Source organism: Myotis yumanensis, unplaced genomic scaffold (assembly GCF_028538775.1).
Source record: "Myotis yumanensis isolate MYYU_CA2020_CCGP unplaced genomic scaffold, mMyoYum1.0.hap1 SCAF_10, whole genome shotgun sequence".
NCBI lineage: Eukaryota > Metazoa > Chordata > Mammalia > Chiroptera > Vespertilionidae > Myotis > Myotis yumanensis.
In genome coordinates, this window is record NW_027223761.1 from 38489550 (window position 1) to 38506245 (window position 16696).

The window sequence follows — 16696 nt, forward strand, 5'->3', positions numbered from 1 at the left end:
CAGAGATAATGTTCCGGATAGAAGTGGCTTTTGGTGAAATACAGAGCCATGTCTTCACAATCTAGATGAGACTGACTCATCTCAACAAAACTGCCATCAACAGCAGAGCACAGACCAGAATAAAATGCCACCTCCATTTGAAGAAAAACCTGGAAAGCATCTGAGAACAGCGCCAAGAAGATTGTCTCAGAATCATCTTGTTGAATGCTAGCAGCCATCAGTCAAAGTGAGGATTTGAGTTGAGGTACATAAATGTATAACTCCTTGTTCCAGTAATTGGGCAACAAGTTCAATCATTTCCTGTTGTCATTTTTGGATTGCAAAACAGATATGTTATCAAGGCATAAAGGGCCACGTGGTAATGTAAATGCCATTCCAATGATTCAGAAATGTGTTTCAAAAGACATGGTTGGAACACAGCTCTGTTTTGCCCTACTTTAAGAAGAACTTGCTTTGTCAGAGGGTATACATGATTTCTTAATTCTATCAGTGGAACTGCAGTAGTAGAATTCTTGGATCAATACTGAGACCATACATCTGGGTCCCTAAGTGATTCTAGGTTTGGGAGTCTCTGAAAACTCTTGTCCATATTCTCTGTTGGGTAAGTCAGTGATAGAGTGGTTGCCCAGCTCCATGTATGAAGTCAGGTTAAGAGGAGCAAGGCAGCTATCCATAGATGAGAGAAAGTCAAATTGAATTCGGAAGGAAGCTACATGCTAAATTTCCATTCCTCCCCACTCTGAGATGGCAAGTGTATTTAAAAGAGAATTTCTTCCCTGTTCAGTGCTATTGAGAATGCTCATTCCATTGATGAATATAAATAATTAAAAGGTCATTTTCATTCAACCAATGATGGTAGCCCCTAGGCTAGACCTGTCCATTGGACAACTAATGTACTAAACTGTGTTACTCATCTATTCGATCAAATTTTCTCTTCTGTTTTGATGGTTATTTCTACAAATATGACAGAGGGAAAATGAATCTTCTCATCAAAACTTCCCACGGTCAGAGCTTCTGATTATATAGTCCAATTACATATGGATATTGTGAGGGACTAAGAGATCTATAAAGAGATAGAGAGACACATTTCCATGTCCTTTTGCATTTCAACTGAAGAAATGCCACAGTGCAACATGCTTCCTCTCTTGTATCACAGAACTGAATCAGGACGGGGAGTTCTCTTTATATGTAGATTGTCAATACCTCAGAAACTTTAGTCAACATTACTGAAGCTAAAATACATTTGCCTCTATCAAAGCTTTGTTCTCAAGAGGCTGGGCAAAATCTTCTTTTTTAAAATATACTTTATTGATTTTAGAGAGAGAGGAAGGGAGGTGGAGAGGGAGAGAGAAACACTGATTGGCTGCCTCCTGCACATCCCCCACTGGGGACCAAGCCCACAATCAGGGTATGTGCTCTGACTGGGAATCAAACCTGTGACTTTTTGGTGGATGCAACAGACAATCAACTAAGCCACACCAGCCAGGGCAAGGCTGGAAAAAATCATGAATGCAAGGAATTCAGCCTCTAAAATCCAGATCTGTTGGAGGCAAATGTAAAACATAGCCAAGAGTTATCAGATCAAAGTCCTCCCCAGGCCTTACAAGTGATGTTGCTGAGACTCCTCAGGGGTCAGCGAAGTACAGTGCTAGTAGCACGTCTCCGATCTCCGGGACCTGTCGGTCAAGGAATGCTGCAACATCGCCCTCACCCAGCATCCCTGAGAGCAAGAGCGTACAGAGCATTCATGCAGGGCGTGCTCTCCTGGCAGAGGCCTGCTGCTGGGGATCGGATGGCCCCCAGCCATGGCATCAGGCACCCATCCCACCCAGAACTCTGCAGAGACCTGACACGGCTCTCCTTTGGCCAAGCTGCCGTGGAGGAGCCAGGTCAGGAGCAAGCAAGTGTGGTGGAATCTGACCAGCCATGGGGGCCCAAGGGTGATGCCTCGGAGTAGGCTGCCCTGGGCAATTTGGCTGGAAAGCATGTTTAACCTAAATTTGACCTGACTTCTGGATTGTAACAAATAGTAATTCCAGTTTCACGATGGTTCCTTACTAGCTATTGGTAGTCTCACTGTGCTCATTCTAAACATGCATGTAGCACACAGTACTTAGAGTATGTCGTAAAATTCTTGTAAAGAGGGAAAAATGTGGCCATTGTAGGTATGACTCAAAACACAGGCATCTGGTCAGGGACAGTGGACATGCCCTCAGTCCTCAGCTGCTTGCGCCACAGGCACAGTTCCAGTGCTCTCAGCCAGCGGTGGTGCTGTGCTGTCACTCAGGCCGCCTTTTGTCTTCTCCAGCCCGAAAGCATTTTGGTTGTTGTCCCCTTGGGTTGTTTGTGCAGACTTTTACAGCTACGTCCTAGGCATCCTGATCAGAAACGTTGCCTTGTTTTGTCCTCTTGCACAAAAAGAGCTAATTAAAACTGTCAGCACAAGGGATGAACTGTTTCTAACTCTACTTTGGTCTTTTTGGCTCAAACAAAGGCAATTTAATGATTTCCGTATTTCCACAATCATTCCGAAACTGTTTATGTTACACAGAGGAAATATTAGAGCATCCTGCTGTAAAGAGCACGCTGCACTTTCATTCCCACGAGTTTTTGTGTGTAATGATCTAACGGACCCTCTATGTCGCTCTGTGAGGTATAATGTTCTCTATTTGAAGGATGGGGCATCTGAGATGAGGTGACCTTCCTGAGGTTACACATGGTGAGAGCCATTTCTTGCTGCCCTTGTTCTGCAGAGAAGGCTTAACCCCCACTTCTTCAATTCCCCAAACCCCCAGTTGATGCTGAGGGGCCTGTTGCATCTTGTATCATTCCCTGTCTTTACTTCATTTCCATGTTTTGTTCTATGTGGGAAATAAGAATGGAGGCCAACAGGTGGTGGGTAGGAAACCATCCATTCCACACACAAAGGAGACTGGGTGCCTTTTTTATCCCAGTACATCCCACACAGACACACCCTGTGCCACAAAGTAGATCCCCTTTGGCCCTTGATGATAATCCTGGTTTTAACTACAGTTGGCTCAATGCCATCTTCAAAATTGCCAGTTCAAGCAAATTAGGCAACAGTGGGCAGAATTCCTTTGTAATTTATGTCCCAATAGTAGGAATCCTTTCTTGTATGTCTGGACTTTTGCATTAGCCTGGACTTTTGGTTGCAAGTAACAGAAACTCTGCTTGGACCAGTACAGGCCAAGAAGGGACTAACAGGAAGGGTAGGGTCATATCTCTGCCTTTAGACAGTGTGACCCAGGGATGAGAATGCCACCATCCTCTATCTTTTCTTGACTTTCATTTGTTTCTGTGCATGATGGCTTCATAGCTGACTCCTTCTGCAAACCAGCTGCCTCCATATGGAGAGGACATGGTTACTGATAACCTCAGAACCTTCTGGCACCGCTCACTACCATTTTCTGTTCCCATATTTAAAAATTCAGAGGGAAGATTCCAACCAGCCAAGCTTGGATCAGGTGGCTGGGAGGTGAGGATTGTCTCTAAAGAGATGACAGCCCTCACTTCTGTCAGGTGGTCACAGTCAAGGTAATGATCCCAGCCTATTCTGGGCAGATAGGTTTCACTAAAGAAGTGTTCAGAAGAATTCTGTCTGCATTGGTCCTCTCCATCCCTCTTCTTTAGCACAGGTGACATTGACTAGTCTGAGCTTCTCTGCAACTAATGATAAGGTTTCTTTTGGGAGGCCTTAGACATCCTCTAATAACGTCATCTCTAATTAAAATGCAGTGTTTCTCAAGATATGGAAACATACTTTATTTCTTGAGTCTGCTAGCACCCAGCTCTCGGTACAGGAGGAACTTTCTAAGAATAAACTCCTTTTACACTTACCCTTAGGAGAGGTGGGGGCAGGACTCAGTTGAGATTAGGCTAGTGACCTTATGTAGTCCTAATTGCCCTTTATGTAGAGACTCTGCCCATGCTGGAACCTTATTGGTCAGTCTACTCTCCATCCTCTCATTGCTCTCCAGTCACCGAGGCTGATTAGCTATCATCATCAACTCCCTGACCCCCAACCAAAGAACACCCTGTGCAGCTGCTACAGCAACCTGAAGCCTCTCCCTCCACTTAGACATGGCTTAAAAAATAGCCCCACCTGTCTTGGCCGGTATTGCTCAGTGATTGGAGCAGCAGCCCAAGCACCAAAGGGGAAAGAGCTGGCTCAAGAGCGGTCAAGTGGGGCAGACAAGGGTTCACATGAGGGTGTCATCTGGTATGTATGCTGTCCCAACCAGTCAGATCATTTTAAATTACATGATGGCTCCTTGCCTGAAAATACATTGAGATTTTGGACACAACACACTGGGTAAGCCTTGGCCCTGGATAAGTCTAGGGATGGTTTTCCCTTCTTTAGTCACTAAATACATAGATGGCATGTGTTTTTAGCTGAATGAGGAAACAACAACAAAAATATGCAGTACTTCAGGCTGTCTGTTCAAAGGGATCTAATCAAATTCAGAAAACCAATTTCAAGTAAGCCACCATTGCTGGGCACAGGGGACATGTCCAAGGCACTATTCACATTTGGGAACTTGAAAAATGTACACCTTAAAAATAAGGGAACCAAAAAAATAAAGAATGAGAATAAGTGGGTCATCGCAGCTATAGTCAATTCCCATTAAATGGCTCAGGTTACCCATCACCAAGGGAACCAGGCACTATGAGTGTAGACAGGTGCCTGTAAATAGGAAAACCTCCCCTGAACACTCTGGTTAAGGACTTAAGAGCTATCTAACAGTTGTTACAAAACCAACCGTTCCCAGACCAGTTCCATTTTTTCTAGGTGAAGAATAATCAAGCCAATGTACTATCTTTGACACAGTTTTAAAAGTTTCTTCCAAATATAGTGTGAATGACATGCAATCAGATCTTTAGCCACCAGGAGTCCAACAAGAGACATCTTATTCTGACCTTGACCTTCTTATGCCCTTTGCCTCTTGGTTTCAATTATATATAAACTAGTGGCCCAGTGCATGGATTCATGCACATTGAAAGGAAATTAATTTGAAGAAATATTTTAATATCACTATTCGCCTTTTCTCTATAACAGAAGAGTCAACTGAATTCACGATTGACAATGACAGATAGAAACACACATGTGTGATTGGCGCCAGCAAGGGTCTTACATGTATTGTGCATGTGTGAGTCAACTGAGCCTTTTATAGATATAGAATAAACTCGCTTAATTAGACCTGTTTTCTGATTTAGCTAAACTTTTTCCAGCCCAATGAAGCACCCCAACTTCTCTTTTAGGTAATTGTCAGCAACACAGCAGTAAATATCAACACAAAGCAGATTATTATTGTAGATCATGCAGGGAGAACAAAGGGCAAGATATTTAAACTGCAGCAGTGTTTGACTATATTCTGCACAGTGAGAAAACCTGAAGTCATTTTCAAGGTCCACCATTTCTTACTTCTTTTCAGTTGGGTCAAGTTTCTAAACTTTCTAAATCTCCATTTTCTGGCTAATGAAAAGAAAATAGGAATTTACCGAGTCTCCTATCTACCTACTCATATTCATGGAAAAGCAAAGCACAGTTCATAAAGCAAATTAAATAGCTTGGTTAGACCAATGTTCACATAATCGTGTTTTATTCATTTATTTATTGAATGGCTCCAATATTCCTGAACACCTACAAGGCACCACACTCAGTGATAAACAAATGTTTTCATCCCTACCATCAAAAAGCTCTGTAGTCTTTCGGGGCGATGTGGCAAGTACTGCCCTAGAGATGTACCTAAGCCAGCAGCAGTGGCAGAGGGAGGGATGAGTCAATTACACCTTCCAAGGACAGGAGAAGCTTTAAGTGGAATTGCCACTTGAATGATCAAGTCTTAAAAACCACAAAGTAACTTTCCCAGGAGAATGGGAGAACAGCATCTTTAGAGTCTTCCCAATACTGATAGGCTATCCATGACGCTACAACTAACACATTCGGGTTTCCAGAACTAACACTGAAACTAAAAGATACCTTGAAGACAGTGTCTATAAGCTCTCCAACCAAGGAGTTGGTGTGATGCACATGGAGACTCCTAACTGGTCATCCTGGGGGGGGGGGGGGGGGGGGGGGGGGGGCGGATCTGGAGGGAGAGTAATACACTTAATTTATCAAAATCTTTTTCCGCCGAAACCGGTTTGGCTCAGTGGATAGAGCGTTGGCCTGCGGACTGAAGGGTCCCGGGTTCGATTCCGGTCAAGGGCATGTACCTGGGTTGCGGGCACATCCCCAGTGGGAGGTGTGCAGGAGGCAGCTGATCGATGTTTCTCTCTCATCAATGTTTCTAACTATCTATCTCTCTCCCTTCCTCTCTGTAAAAAATCAATAAAATATATTAAAAAAAAAAATCTTTTTCCAAGTCATTGCCTTGGATAAGCTTAGTTCTTCCTAAAGGCTCTTGATCGTGGGTGGATGCATAAGGGACCACAGCATTAGGCTGTAGGAGAAGTGGCATTTGTAAGGGAGCTGGTTATTTGATGAAGGGATGGTAGTAAAGCCAGGTGGAGAGAAACAACAGGAGGCTCTTTGAGTGATGCTCTTTCCTCATCTCACCAACTCCATTAGACACACTGACTCACTATTATTAACAACACGTCTGGAGACAGAGGGGCAGCAGCATCAGGTGCTGGGGTTGGGGGTGGAGGTTGTGCTGTGTCTGTTTTAGCTCTCCTGAGGCATTAGAAGTAAACTGTCCAGTGCCTCTTGGACTGCCTGGACCTTCTATCCCTGGAAAAATGAGCCCTGCTTGGAGCTGCTTTTAGAGGCTCTTTCATGACTATGGAGGTTGGAGCCACTCGTCTCAAAGCAGGGCAGGTGCGAGCTGTTGGTGAGTCAGTCAGGAATGGAACAGCTGAGGGGCAGAGGACCCTCCCTATACTTGTGGCAGGAGATTACATTGCCCCTGGGCTGTCTGTTGGGGAAGGAGCTGGAGGACCAGCTCTGGTCAGCTTCCACTCAGCAGCCAGAGCCCAGCTGGCCAGAGCCAACAGCCCTGTGGTTACTCAGAGGGCCAGGTCGCAGCTGCCTTGTGTAGGTTCTCAGCATGCTTTGGTCTGAGACCTTTACCTGGAATGTGTAAAGGGGCTGACAACTGAAGAAATTAATGGCCTAAGCTGCACGGCTAGGAGAGAACCAAACTGGTCCCATCGGTTCCTCTTTCAATTCCCCCGCCTGGTAACAGGCAGCAGCAGTTAACTTTCATTGCATGTTTCCTATATTCATGGCACTATGCTAAACATTTTACATACAATATCTTACTTGAGTCTCACAAAACCTGTCTGTGGCAGGCACTTATCTTCCTTATGCTATAGATGAAGAAATCCCAACTACCTAAGATGATAGCGCTGACGAGTGTGGCAAAACCAAAATTCCATCAAGGCCTTTCTTAAAACCGCATATATTTTGTTTGTTTATTTGTTAATCCTCACCCAAGGATATTTTTACTTTGATTTTTACAGAGTGTGGAAGGGAGGGGGAGAGACATAGAGAGAGACACATCGATGTGAGAGAGACACATCGATTGGTTGCCTCCCACACACAGCCCAACCAGAGCTGGGATTGAATCTGCAACCGAGGTATGTGCCCTTGATCAGAATTGGACCTGGGATCCTTCAGTCCACAGACCAATACTCTATCCATTGAGACAAACCAGCTAGGACAAAACTGCATATTCTTTACTCTAATGGTGCATCGTATCCACCCCCCACTTCAAAGCCACTGAACAATGTTTCTTTTCTGAGCAAATACCTCCCCTCTAGGCTCTGTGCCTCCCTGACCACAGGCATCTCCCTCATTGCCCCAACATTCAAAGACTCTGTCTTGCTCCCAGGCACTGCCCTCCTGGTCTGGTCAAAGGGCAAGGGCTGCTAGACTGCTCACCAGGTCACACCTCATAGAGGCACCTCTTCTTCTAGAGCCACCCCCTCAGCTTGGGAAAATGAAGGAGCCAGTGTTTCCACCTTCAAAACTCTGGGCTAAGAGAAACCTGCTCTCCAAGCCACCTTGGCTTGAGGAGGGGTGGGTGAGCTGGGCAGACAGGAAGGACTGGAGACCCGCCCTCGTGGAGGCATCCACTACGGGGATGAGGTCAGCAAGGGGCTGAGGGGAAGGGAGGGTCTTGAGGGAGTTGGATGAAGAGAAGGAGGGCATTGGGGACAAGCTGGAAAAGGGAGGGAGGATACTTGGGAGCCCAGCAGAGTGGATGCAAAACGGTGACACTGAAAAGGTAAGGGAAGGCTGGGCTGTAAAAGGTCTCAAAGGCCAGGCCAGCAGAAGGGCCTGGGCTCTGGCTTCCGGACTGAGGGCAAGTGCTTGGGCCCCAGGAAGAAAAGGGGGATTTTAAAAAGGAGAATCTTGGCAGTAGGTTCTAAGGTGGAGAAAACGATAGAGACTCTGATGATACTGCCTATTAGATATGTCCAACACGTGGAGGCAGAGCTCACAGCCTGGTCTCAGGACAGCAGGGCATTCTTAGGGGACACCCCATCCAGAATCAGTCCCTCCACAGACAGACCGTCTCCTCAAGGTGCAGCGTCACATCTGCCCAGGGGGTGGGACAGGCCGCCAACCATCCCAGGCCGATGATAGCTGGAAGACCGCCTGGTTAAGAAGCCTCATTTTGGATATTTGAAAATAAAGGCTATGTGATGGGAAGTGAACTTATTATCTACCTATTCCCCACCCCACCCAGGATCTCCCGAATGAGGCTTTTTAAATGCTTAAGACGATGGACGCAAACCTTTGCCAGAATGTCTCTTCAGCACGCTCTCTGGTGGCTGCAACGCCCCCATCGCAAAGCCAAGCAGGGACTGAGCACAACAGGATTTCTGCTGGGTTCTAAACCAATAATTTTCTACATATTTGGCAGAAGAGATGAGGAAGGAGAACCGGACGGGGAGGCAACGAACAGGGTTCAAGAGCAGGCTGCACCACCACTAATAGCTGTAACGCTAATAGCCATGAGGTTCGGCCTCTCTTGGGCTTGGTTAAATGAGGGGTTTGTGCTGGTTGATAACAGCAGGCCCAGGGGCTCTCTAATTTCATTCAGCTGCCTCCCTTTTCGCAGCACTGCTTACCATACACCACATCACAGCTAGAGTCATTTTCTTAAAATACAAACTGGATCCCCCAGTGTATCCTATGTCACATCTCTGCTACAAGTCCCTTTACACAAACCGCCCGGTCTCAGCCCTCACGGCAGCCTGCGCTGTCCTGTGTGATCTGGTATCCGCCTGCCTCTCCCCACGGTCACCGAGCTCAGCCACACTGGCTTTCTCGCACCCGAGAAACCCGCCTGACTCTCTCTTGCTTTCTGACATCTGCACATGCTATGCCCTTTGCATGGAATGTTCTTCGTCCTGTTTTTCACCTGACTCACTCCTACTTCTCTCTCAGGTTTCAGTGAGTGTTATTTCCTTAAAGAGGACTCCCTGAAGGCTCCTGCTCCATCTCCAGTAGCCCTCCTGGGCCTCCTGCTCCTCCTCACCACACTGATCAATTAGCAATTGGGGTCTGTTGACAGGGACTGCTTACCCTCCCTCTCCTGCACTAGAGGAAGATCCCCCAGGGCAGACACTGGTTCTACTTTGCTCACCCCTGGACTCCCAGTACCCGCACCTCAAATATTTGCTAAGTGAGCGATGCAGAGGGGACACGCAAAGCCAACAGGCACAGGGTTTGGGCGTTTGGGTCGGGGCCTTCTGAGCTGTTACTTCCCGTCCCTCCTGCTCCTCCCCAGTTATAAGATTAGATCTCTTATCTGTCAGCTGCTTCTGCCCTTCCTGCCTCTGCAAAACATTCTGCCTCAGTGTGAAAATACACGGATACCCCTCTCAGCCAGTTATAAGGGGGTCACAAATGAGGGAAGAGCCTGAGTTCTGGGAGTACAGGTGCTCTCCAGCACCCAGTGTTCATTCATTCCTCGCTCGCTCTCACCGCTCACTCGTGTTCATCCCCTCAACAAAGAGCAAGAACAATTGGCCCAACCCTGGGGCTCCAGAGCATTCAGCGGAGGACTCCCCAGAGAGCCTGCCTCCGGAAACACAGCCGCTTTCCACTGACAGCTCACTCCTCTCCACGCTGGATAACATCGGGGCTGAGAGGAAGCTTAACAACCTCCCAATTCAGTGCATTCTAAGGCAGCAGCCTCCAGTCGGTGCCCTCAAACCAAAAAGCAAAAGCGGTGGACACCTCTTCTGGGCATGGTGTTTGGAGCTTCCAACCCTGTGTGAGTGCCAAAGTTCAAGCAGCTAACTTTCCTCACTCCATTCTGGCCTTTGGGACAGAGGCACATTCACCAGAATGTCAGAGGAGAAACAAAGACAGCCGGCTGCTTCTCCCTGGTGTCTATAATTAGATTCTCATGAAGAACTTGGCCACACAGAGCTTTGCAGGATACATCCCTTCCTCCTCAACACACAACCCCCGCCCCCCCCAAAGGGTCTCTCCCCTCACTCATCTCCACGGAGACCCACACAAAGCAGCCATTCACTTACCCTCTTCAGCCACGCAAAGTGCTTGTACACATCAATGTCCCCATCCATGCTGGGCACCCATGTCAGCAGTTGGACTCCTTGGTTGAAAAACCCTTTTTCTGGCCAGAGACCAAGTTTTCTCCTCCTTCTTGTCTCTGCCCCTCCCCCTCGGGAACGTCAAGCTGTGTTCAAGTTTCCCCACATCTCTGGCCTGCGTCCGCCAGCCTTTGCCTAAACAGTTTCAGATACACAAGGGCTCAGCCCAGGCCGGGCTGCTCCAGATCCTCCCCCGCCGCCCCCACAGACGCACGCGGGCACCAGCGCTGAGATGCAGAGCCCGCGGAGCGCTCAAACCTAACACAAAGGTAGGGGGAGAGACAGACTCGTACAGGAGTTACACACACACACACACACACACACACACACACACACATGCACAGGGAAACATTCTTTTGGTGATAATACCAGAGCCTGCCAGAGGGAAACAGTCCTGAAGAAAATTCCTCGTCTGGCTTCCCCTCTCTGCAGTGGCTGGAACTCATTATGGAGAGACCCTGATTTCCTGTCTCGGCCGCTCTTTGCATTTACCCACAGGCTCCCAGCTGCTCTGGGTTTATTTGGGACCCGGGAGAAGACTATAAATAAGCGCTGCTCTTGGAGGAGCTGCTGGTTCCCACACACAGCTGACCCCCACCCCGAAGCCCACGCCTACCCCTTGTCCTGGCTGTGCCCGAGGAAAGCCTATCGTTTCCAAAAAAGAGCAGATTCGGAAACAGCTCCCGTCTGGGTTCCCGGCCCTGCTGGGTGTCCGCTGTCCTTGGCGCTGGTGACACTGGCCCCTGGAGACCAGCTGCTGTAACCTCAGAGCCCTCTGCCACTTGGGGGAGTTGGGCTCCCGGCTGCTGCCAGCCACCGCTGGGCTCCCTGGGGTCAAGTTCTGAACCAGGTTGTGGGGGTGGTGCAGCTTCCGTCAAGTCCCAGGCCTGCCTCACTGGTCGGTGCCAGTGACTTGCCTCCTCACAGGCCAGGGTGGGAGGAAGGGTAGGGCCCAGGCATGTGAGTCCAGGAGAGGAGAGGAGAGCTCTGGGTAGGAGTCTGGGAAGGAAGGCCGGCCGCCCTGGCAGACAGGGAGCTTCGTCTGTTTTCCTATCGGCAGGTCACATGCTGGCTTTCCAGGGGCCTCTCCACACTCCCCAGACGCTGCCCCCACCGCACATGGTCTCCTTGGAGAGCTCCCCTCCAACAGCTTTCCTCCCTGCCCAGCCCTTGACATGCAACCTCTGCCTATGACTGGTTATGAAAGCGATCTTTGATGTGGGGGCAGCGGGAACTGCGGTTACATGAAAGGGCTCTGAGCTCTGCTGTGCAAATGACTTGCAGACGGGCATCTTGTGACTGCAGGGGCCTCTGGCGCCCTGCGAGTCGCCAGGACTCCCAGCCTGAGGAAAAGGCTTTTCTGGGTGTCGAGGTGCCCAGAGCAGCATCAACATTCACCAGGGCCCAAAAGCAGGGCCTGGGGATGAAGCAGAAACGTATCCTGCAGCCTGATCCCTGAGGCTAGCTCAGCCCACACATCACAGGGAGGCAGGAGAGCTCTGGCCGGCAGCTGGCACGAAGGGAGGAGTACATTCCTGCAGACACACCCTGAGCCGAGGCCAGAAAGGAAAAGCAGGCTCTGCTGCCCATGCACTGGGCTCTCCTCCCTTCTCACCTCTGGCCCAGTTCCAGAGCTCAGCCGGCGCCCCACCCAGGCGAGGTTCCCTGCCCAAAACTGTGATAGGATGTGCTAATGAAGACCATCTCCAAGGCTGCAGGGGTAGGAAGGCTTTCTCTTTAAAAAAATATTTTTTAAATTTATTTCAGAGAGGAAGGGAGAGGGGTAGAGAGAGAGAGAGAGAAACATCAATGATGAGAGAGAATCACTGATCGGCTGCCTCCTGTATGCTCCACTCTGGGGATCAAGTCTGCAACCTGGGCACGTGCCCAGACCAGGAATGGAACCGAGATCTCCTGGTTCATAGGTTGATGCTCAACCGCTGAGCAACCCTGGCCGTGTTAGGCAGGCCTTCTTAATTTTTTTTTCTGTCTAAAAGCCTAAGAAAGTCAAATGAAGATGTCACACATCTGCCCAGCATCCAAGGCAAATGAAACTGACTTCCTGCCTGGGAAAATAAGGAATGACACATGGTATGTGGTACAGGTGTTTCTGGGGCTCCAGGGAGGAAGAGGTCTAGGAGTTGATTTGGGGGCGAGACAGAGAGGCGGGGCACAGTCCCAGGCCCTGACCCTGCCCCCTTGGAGGGAGGCTTGGTGTTCCTCATAGGTTTTGGTATGAGAGGAGGAAAGAGGGGACGGAGGAAAGAGGTGATCGTGGCAACAACTCCCACCTGCCCCACAGCTGACAGTTTATATATCTGCCCTCTTTACCGGACTGAGGACATGTGTCTGAGCCCTGATTCACTGCTCTAACTTCCAAGCCTAGCACAATTCTTGCTACATGGTAAGAACGGACATGGTTTTTTTTTTTGGTTTTTTTTTTGAATGAAAGAATGAGGCTCAAATGGTAAGACTGGCAAGAAAAGACTAAAGTTCTACTGGAAGAAAACAAGTCTCAAGGTCTGCTGTTCCAGACTAAAGATGCTCGACTCAAAGAGGAAAGGACATGGCCAGTTTCATCTATTAGCTCAACTCCTGTGTGATGAACTGGCTGTGGGGAGGAGACTGGGAAAGGAGCAGTGGGAGGGTGGGGCAGAGGGAGGGATCCAGACAAGTTGCAGCTAAATTCCTGATGTATTTTTATGGTATCCTCAAGGAGAAATTCTTACCTCAGCTCCCTATTTTTTAAAAACACCAAAGTACATTTTATTTCTTTGTAATTCAACTCAAAAATCCACAAAATAACATTCCAAAAGAGCTAGGAGCAGGGCATGTGTGTGTGTGTGGCTGGCGGCTGGGATGTGGTGGATGCAGGAGCAGCAGGCTCCTTTGCACACACTATCCCCCAGGTGGCAGCTGGCCCAGATGTGACCCCATCATTGTGCCAACGAGTCAAGCCCTGGTCTCCCCACCTCACTCAGAAGGCCACCCCCACCCCCGACCTTAGGCACCGCACAGCGGTTCATAGAGGGGCTTTGGGGATCAGATAGGCCACTAGTATTTGTATGTATAAATCATTATGTCTCTGAAAATAAAGTTTTCATCAGAAAATGACCCATGACTCCCAAAAGATTGGAAGCTTGGGCTTTACTTAGCCGATATGGTTACTCCGAAAGGTTTAGGCTGCCCCTGTGAAGGAGGGGTGGGGTTTGTTTCTATTATGCTGCCTCTTCGAGGTCGAGTCTCAGTCCCTGAACCCATCTGTGAAGAGAGAAATTCTGGGAACCACACAGGGCACACAAGGGTCATTGCAGTGACCCTGACAGCCCTCAGGTCCTTCCCCAAGGCAATTCACTCACTGGCACGGACTCCACTCACTATTGCCTGAAACATGAGGCGAGCGCCAGCTGACAGAAACCAGCAGGAGCCTGGGTACCACTCACGGAGCTTCCCCTCCTCCTCACCTCAGGGCCTAGAGGGCACCCCAGGACAACCTCCTACCTGGCTGGAATCCCAGGTATGTGTGGGAATGAGTGGGGGTGGGGTTTGTGAGGATTTGCTCCTCCTGCCGGCTGTCAGGAGTCAGCAGCATCTAATCAGGCAGAACGTGGACTGAAAGGGGTCTTGTGGGTCACAGGCCATTCAGCCGACCTATCACCTGAATCCTGAGCTCCAGCTCAGCCCTGAGCCTTGTCCTCTGGGCCCTGGTGACAGGGGCCAGGACGCAGGTAAGTCTCTCAGCAGGTGTGCTGCACAGTGAGCCTGCCATGCTGAAGCAGAGAGGGGAGAAGAGGAGGTTGACAGGGACGAGCTCAGGACCCTGCTCCTTTGGGCTGACAGTCAAGCCCTGCTCGTAAAATAGCATCCTGGCCGCTGCAGCCCAAGGTCCCCACAGTGCACAGCACGTGGGTCAGGACAAGGGTCGGCACAGTTTCCCTGTAAAGAGCCAGATGGCAAATGTGTTGGACTTTGTGGGCCATATGGTCTCTGTCACACTCAACTGCCAATTGCAGTGCAAAAGCAGCCACAGACAACACGTAGTAAGCCAATGAGCGTGGCTGTGTCCCAGTAACATTTTATTCATGGCCCTGAAAATGGAATCTTATATCATTTTTACATCACAATATATTCTTCTTGGGGTTTCTCTCAATCATCCAAACATGTAAAAATCATTCTTAGCTCATGGGGCGTAAGGACGAGGCAGCGGGCCAAAGGCAGGCCACAGACTGCAGACCCCTGGGCCAGGACAGTGCTTCCCGCCTGCCATGAACCGCCTGGGCCGGAGGGAGTTCTTGTAAGAGTTCAGATTCTCACCCAGTAGGTTGATACGGTGCATCACTAACAAGCTCTTAGGTGCTGCGCACACTGCTGGTCTCAGGATCTTAGCTGAGTAGGAAAACCTTTCAAAGTTCCTGGAATTACAGGGTACTGAGTTTGCCTGGAAGCAGGAATTCCCTGGAGCCTGCCTGCCTGCCTGCCTGCCTGCCTACTAGCGGCGCCTAAGAGGGCAGAAGACCCTGAGGTGTGTGACTCTGGCTGGCCTTCTTCTTGCGGGGCTGAGTGTCTACATGCTCAGACCTCAAGTTATGCTAACCTGGCAACATCCCCCACCAGGTCCCTGGGGTCTGAAGCAGGAAATCGCGTGGGGAAGGATTTATTTGCTCTTTCACCAGTGTTTGCACATTCTTGGTCATTTATAAACATTGGTTCTTAGGGGCTGAAATAGTCTCCTCGAGTCAGGCCTGAAAGGAGCCAGATCTCTAGAATTTAGTAGGGTAGAAATTACTTTGCGGGAGAAGGGGGTGAGGGGGGAGTTGGGGAGGGGGGAGGGGGAGCCAAAGTGCACGAAAAATAAAACTGCTAAATTAGCAGTGGCCAAAGGCCCCCAACCTGGGGTGCTGTGCCAGGAAAAGTGTATTCAAAATCCCCCACAATATTAGAGGCTGCTCCAGGGCAAGGTCTGGCAGCTGTGGGGTCAGGAAGTGCCTCCTGAAAGGAGAGAGACAGCCTAGTAGTGCCCCAGCAAGAGGCACTAAAATGAAGAGGTGTGAACAGGCCTTGTTGCCCTTGACAATGGAAGGTCAGGTCTAAGCTCCCAGGACCAGCCCTCAGCCCTCAGCTCTCCGGTGTCCTCTCCCCAACCACAAACAGCAGGGATCTCCCAGGCCTGTCCTTTGTCCAAGGAAAATGGGAAAGAACTATTTTTGCCAGCTGACCCAGGTGCAATGTCCACCAGCTTCACGAATGAGATGCCATCTTTTCAATCGGAAAAAAAAAAAAAAAAGGTGTTTTTCTTGCACCAAGTCCATCCATACCTTCTTCCTTGGGATTTACACTTTCCAGAATTTGTCCCTGACTCCCACCTAGTGGCTTCTTCCAGTACTGCACAGGCACGAAGAACCCCACCCACACGCATACCAGCCCAGCCCAGAGCTCCCATTCCTTGGGAGCCAAGCACAGAGGAAAGAAAGAGCTGACACTTAGACTTTCTGAGCTCTCACTCAAGTCCACACCTGTCATAGGTGGAGGGCAAGAAACACAGACTGGAAATGGGCTCACCATAGGCTCTGCTTTTTTTTATTCTTTAAAAATAGGCACCACATTTCTCCTTCTCTCTTTTAGGACAAAAAGGGTTTCCTATGAAACTTTTGACTAAATTTTCATTTGACTAAAATGAAAATGTTCAATATGCATATATCCTGGCCCATCTTTTGTCCCAGGCTCTGGGTGGAGAGGGAGATACAGAGACAAATGAGAAACCCACGCTCACAGCTCATGATTAAAACAACAGCTTTTCCTTCCCACCTGTTTTACAACTCTCTCTGGCTTTTCAATATGGTAAACAGATTTGCTCCTTTGGCCAGAAGGAAGGGTTGCGAGATGAATCTGGCAGGACCACCTGGGCTTTGTGTGCCGAGCTGGGAGCTGCAGAAGCCGCCGTCTGTGACAAGGTGGTGGAACTGATGAGGGCGGGGGCCATGGGTCCTACTGGGCCTAGGTCTCCTTCTTTGTTTTTCGAAAGATTAGTTATGAAGGTAACTGAGGATACCTGAACCAACCAGTAGGATGTCAGAGGTGAGCAAACATCCTAGACGGGGCC

At 49.2% G+C, this 16696-nt stretch overlaps 1 protein-coding gene across 4 annotated transcripts in view; it reads right to left on the reverse strand.

Annotated features, from left to right (window-relative positions):
* Nucleotides 1-16696, reverse strand: part of PPFIBP2 (PPFIA binding protein 2) — a 129666-nt gene that overhangs the window by 61867 nt on the left and 51103 nt on the right. Inside the window, exon 1 of one of the 4 annotated variants that reach the window (XM_070425390.1) lies at nucleotides 10522-10734. The exons of the other annotated variants lie outside the window; for them this stretch is intronic. Within the exon in view, the coding sequence (XP_070281491.1) occupies nucleotides 10522-10569 (48 nt within the window). The 5' untranslated portion in view covers nucleotides 10570-10734. Of the gene's footprint in view, nucleotides 1-10521; nucleotides 10735-16696 lie in introns of those variants that run through there. 4 annotated transcript variants of the gene reach the window in all.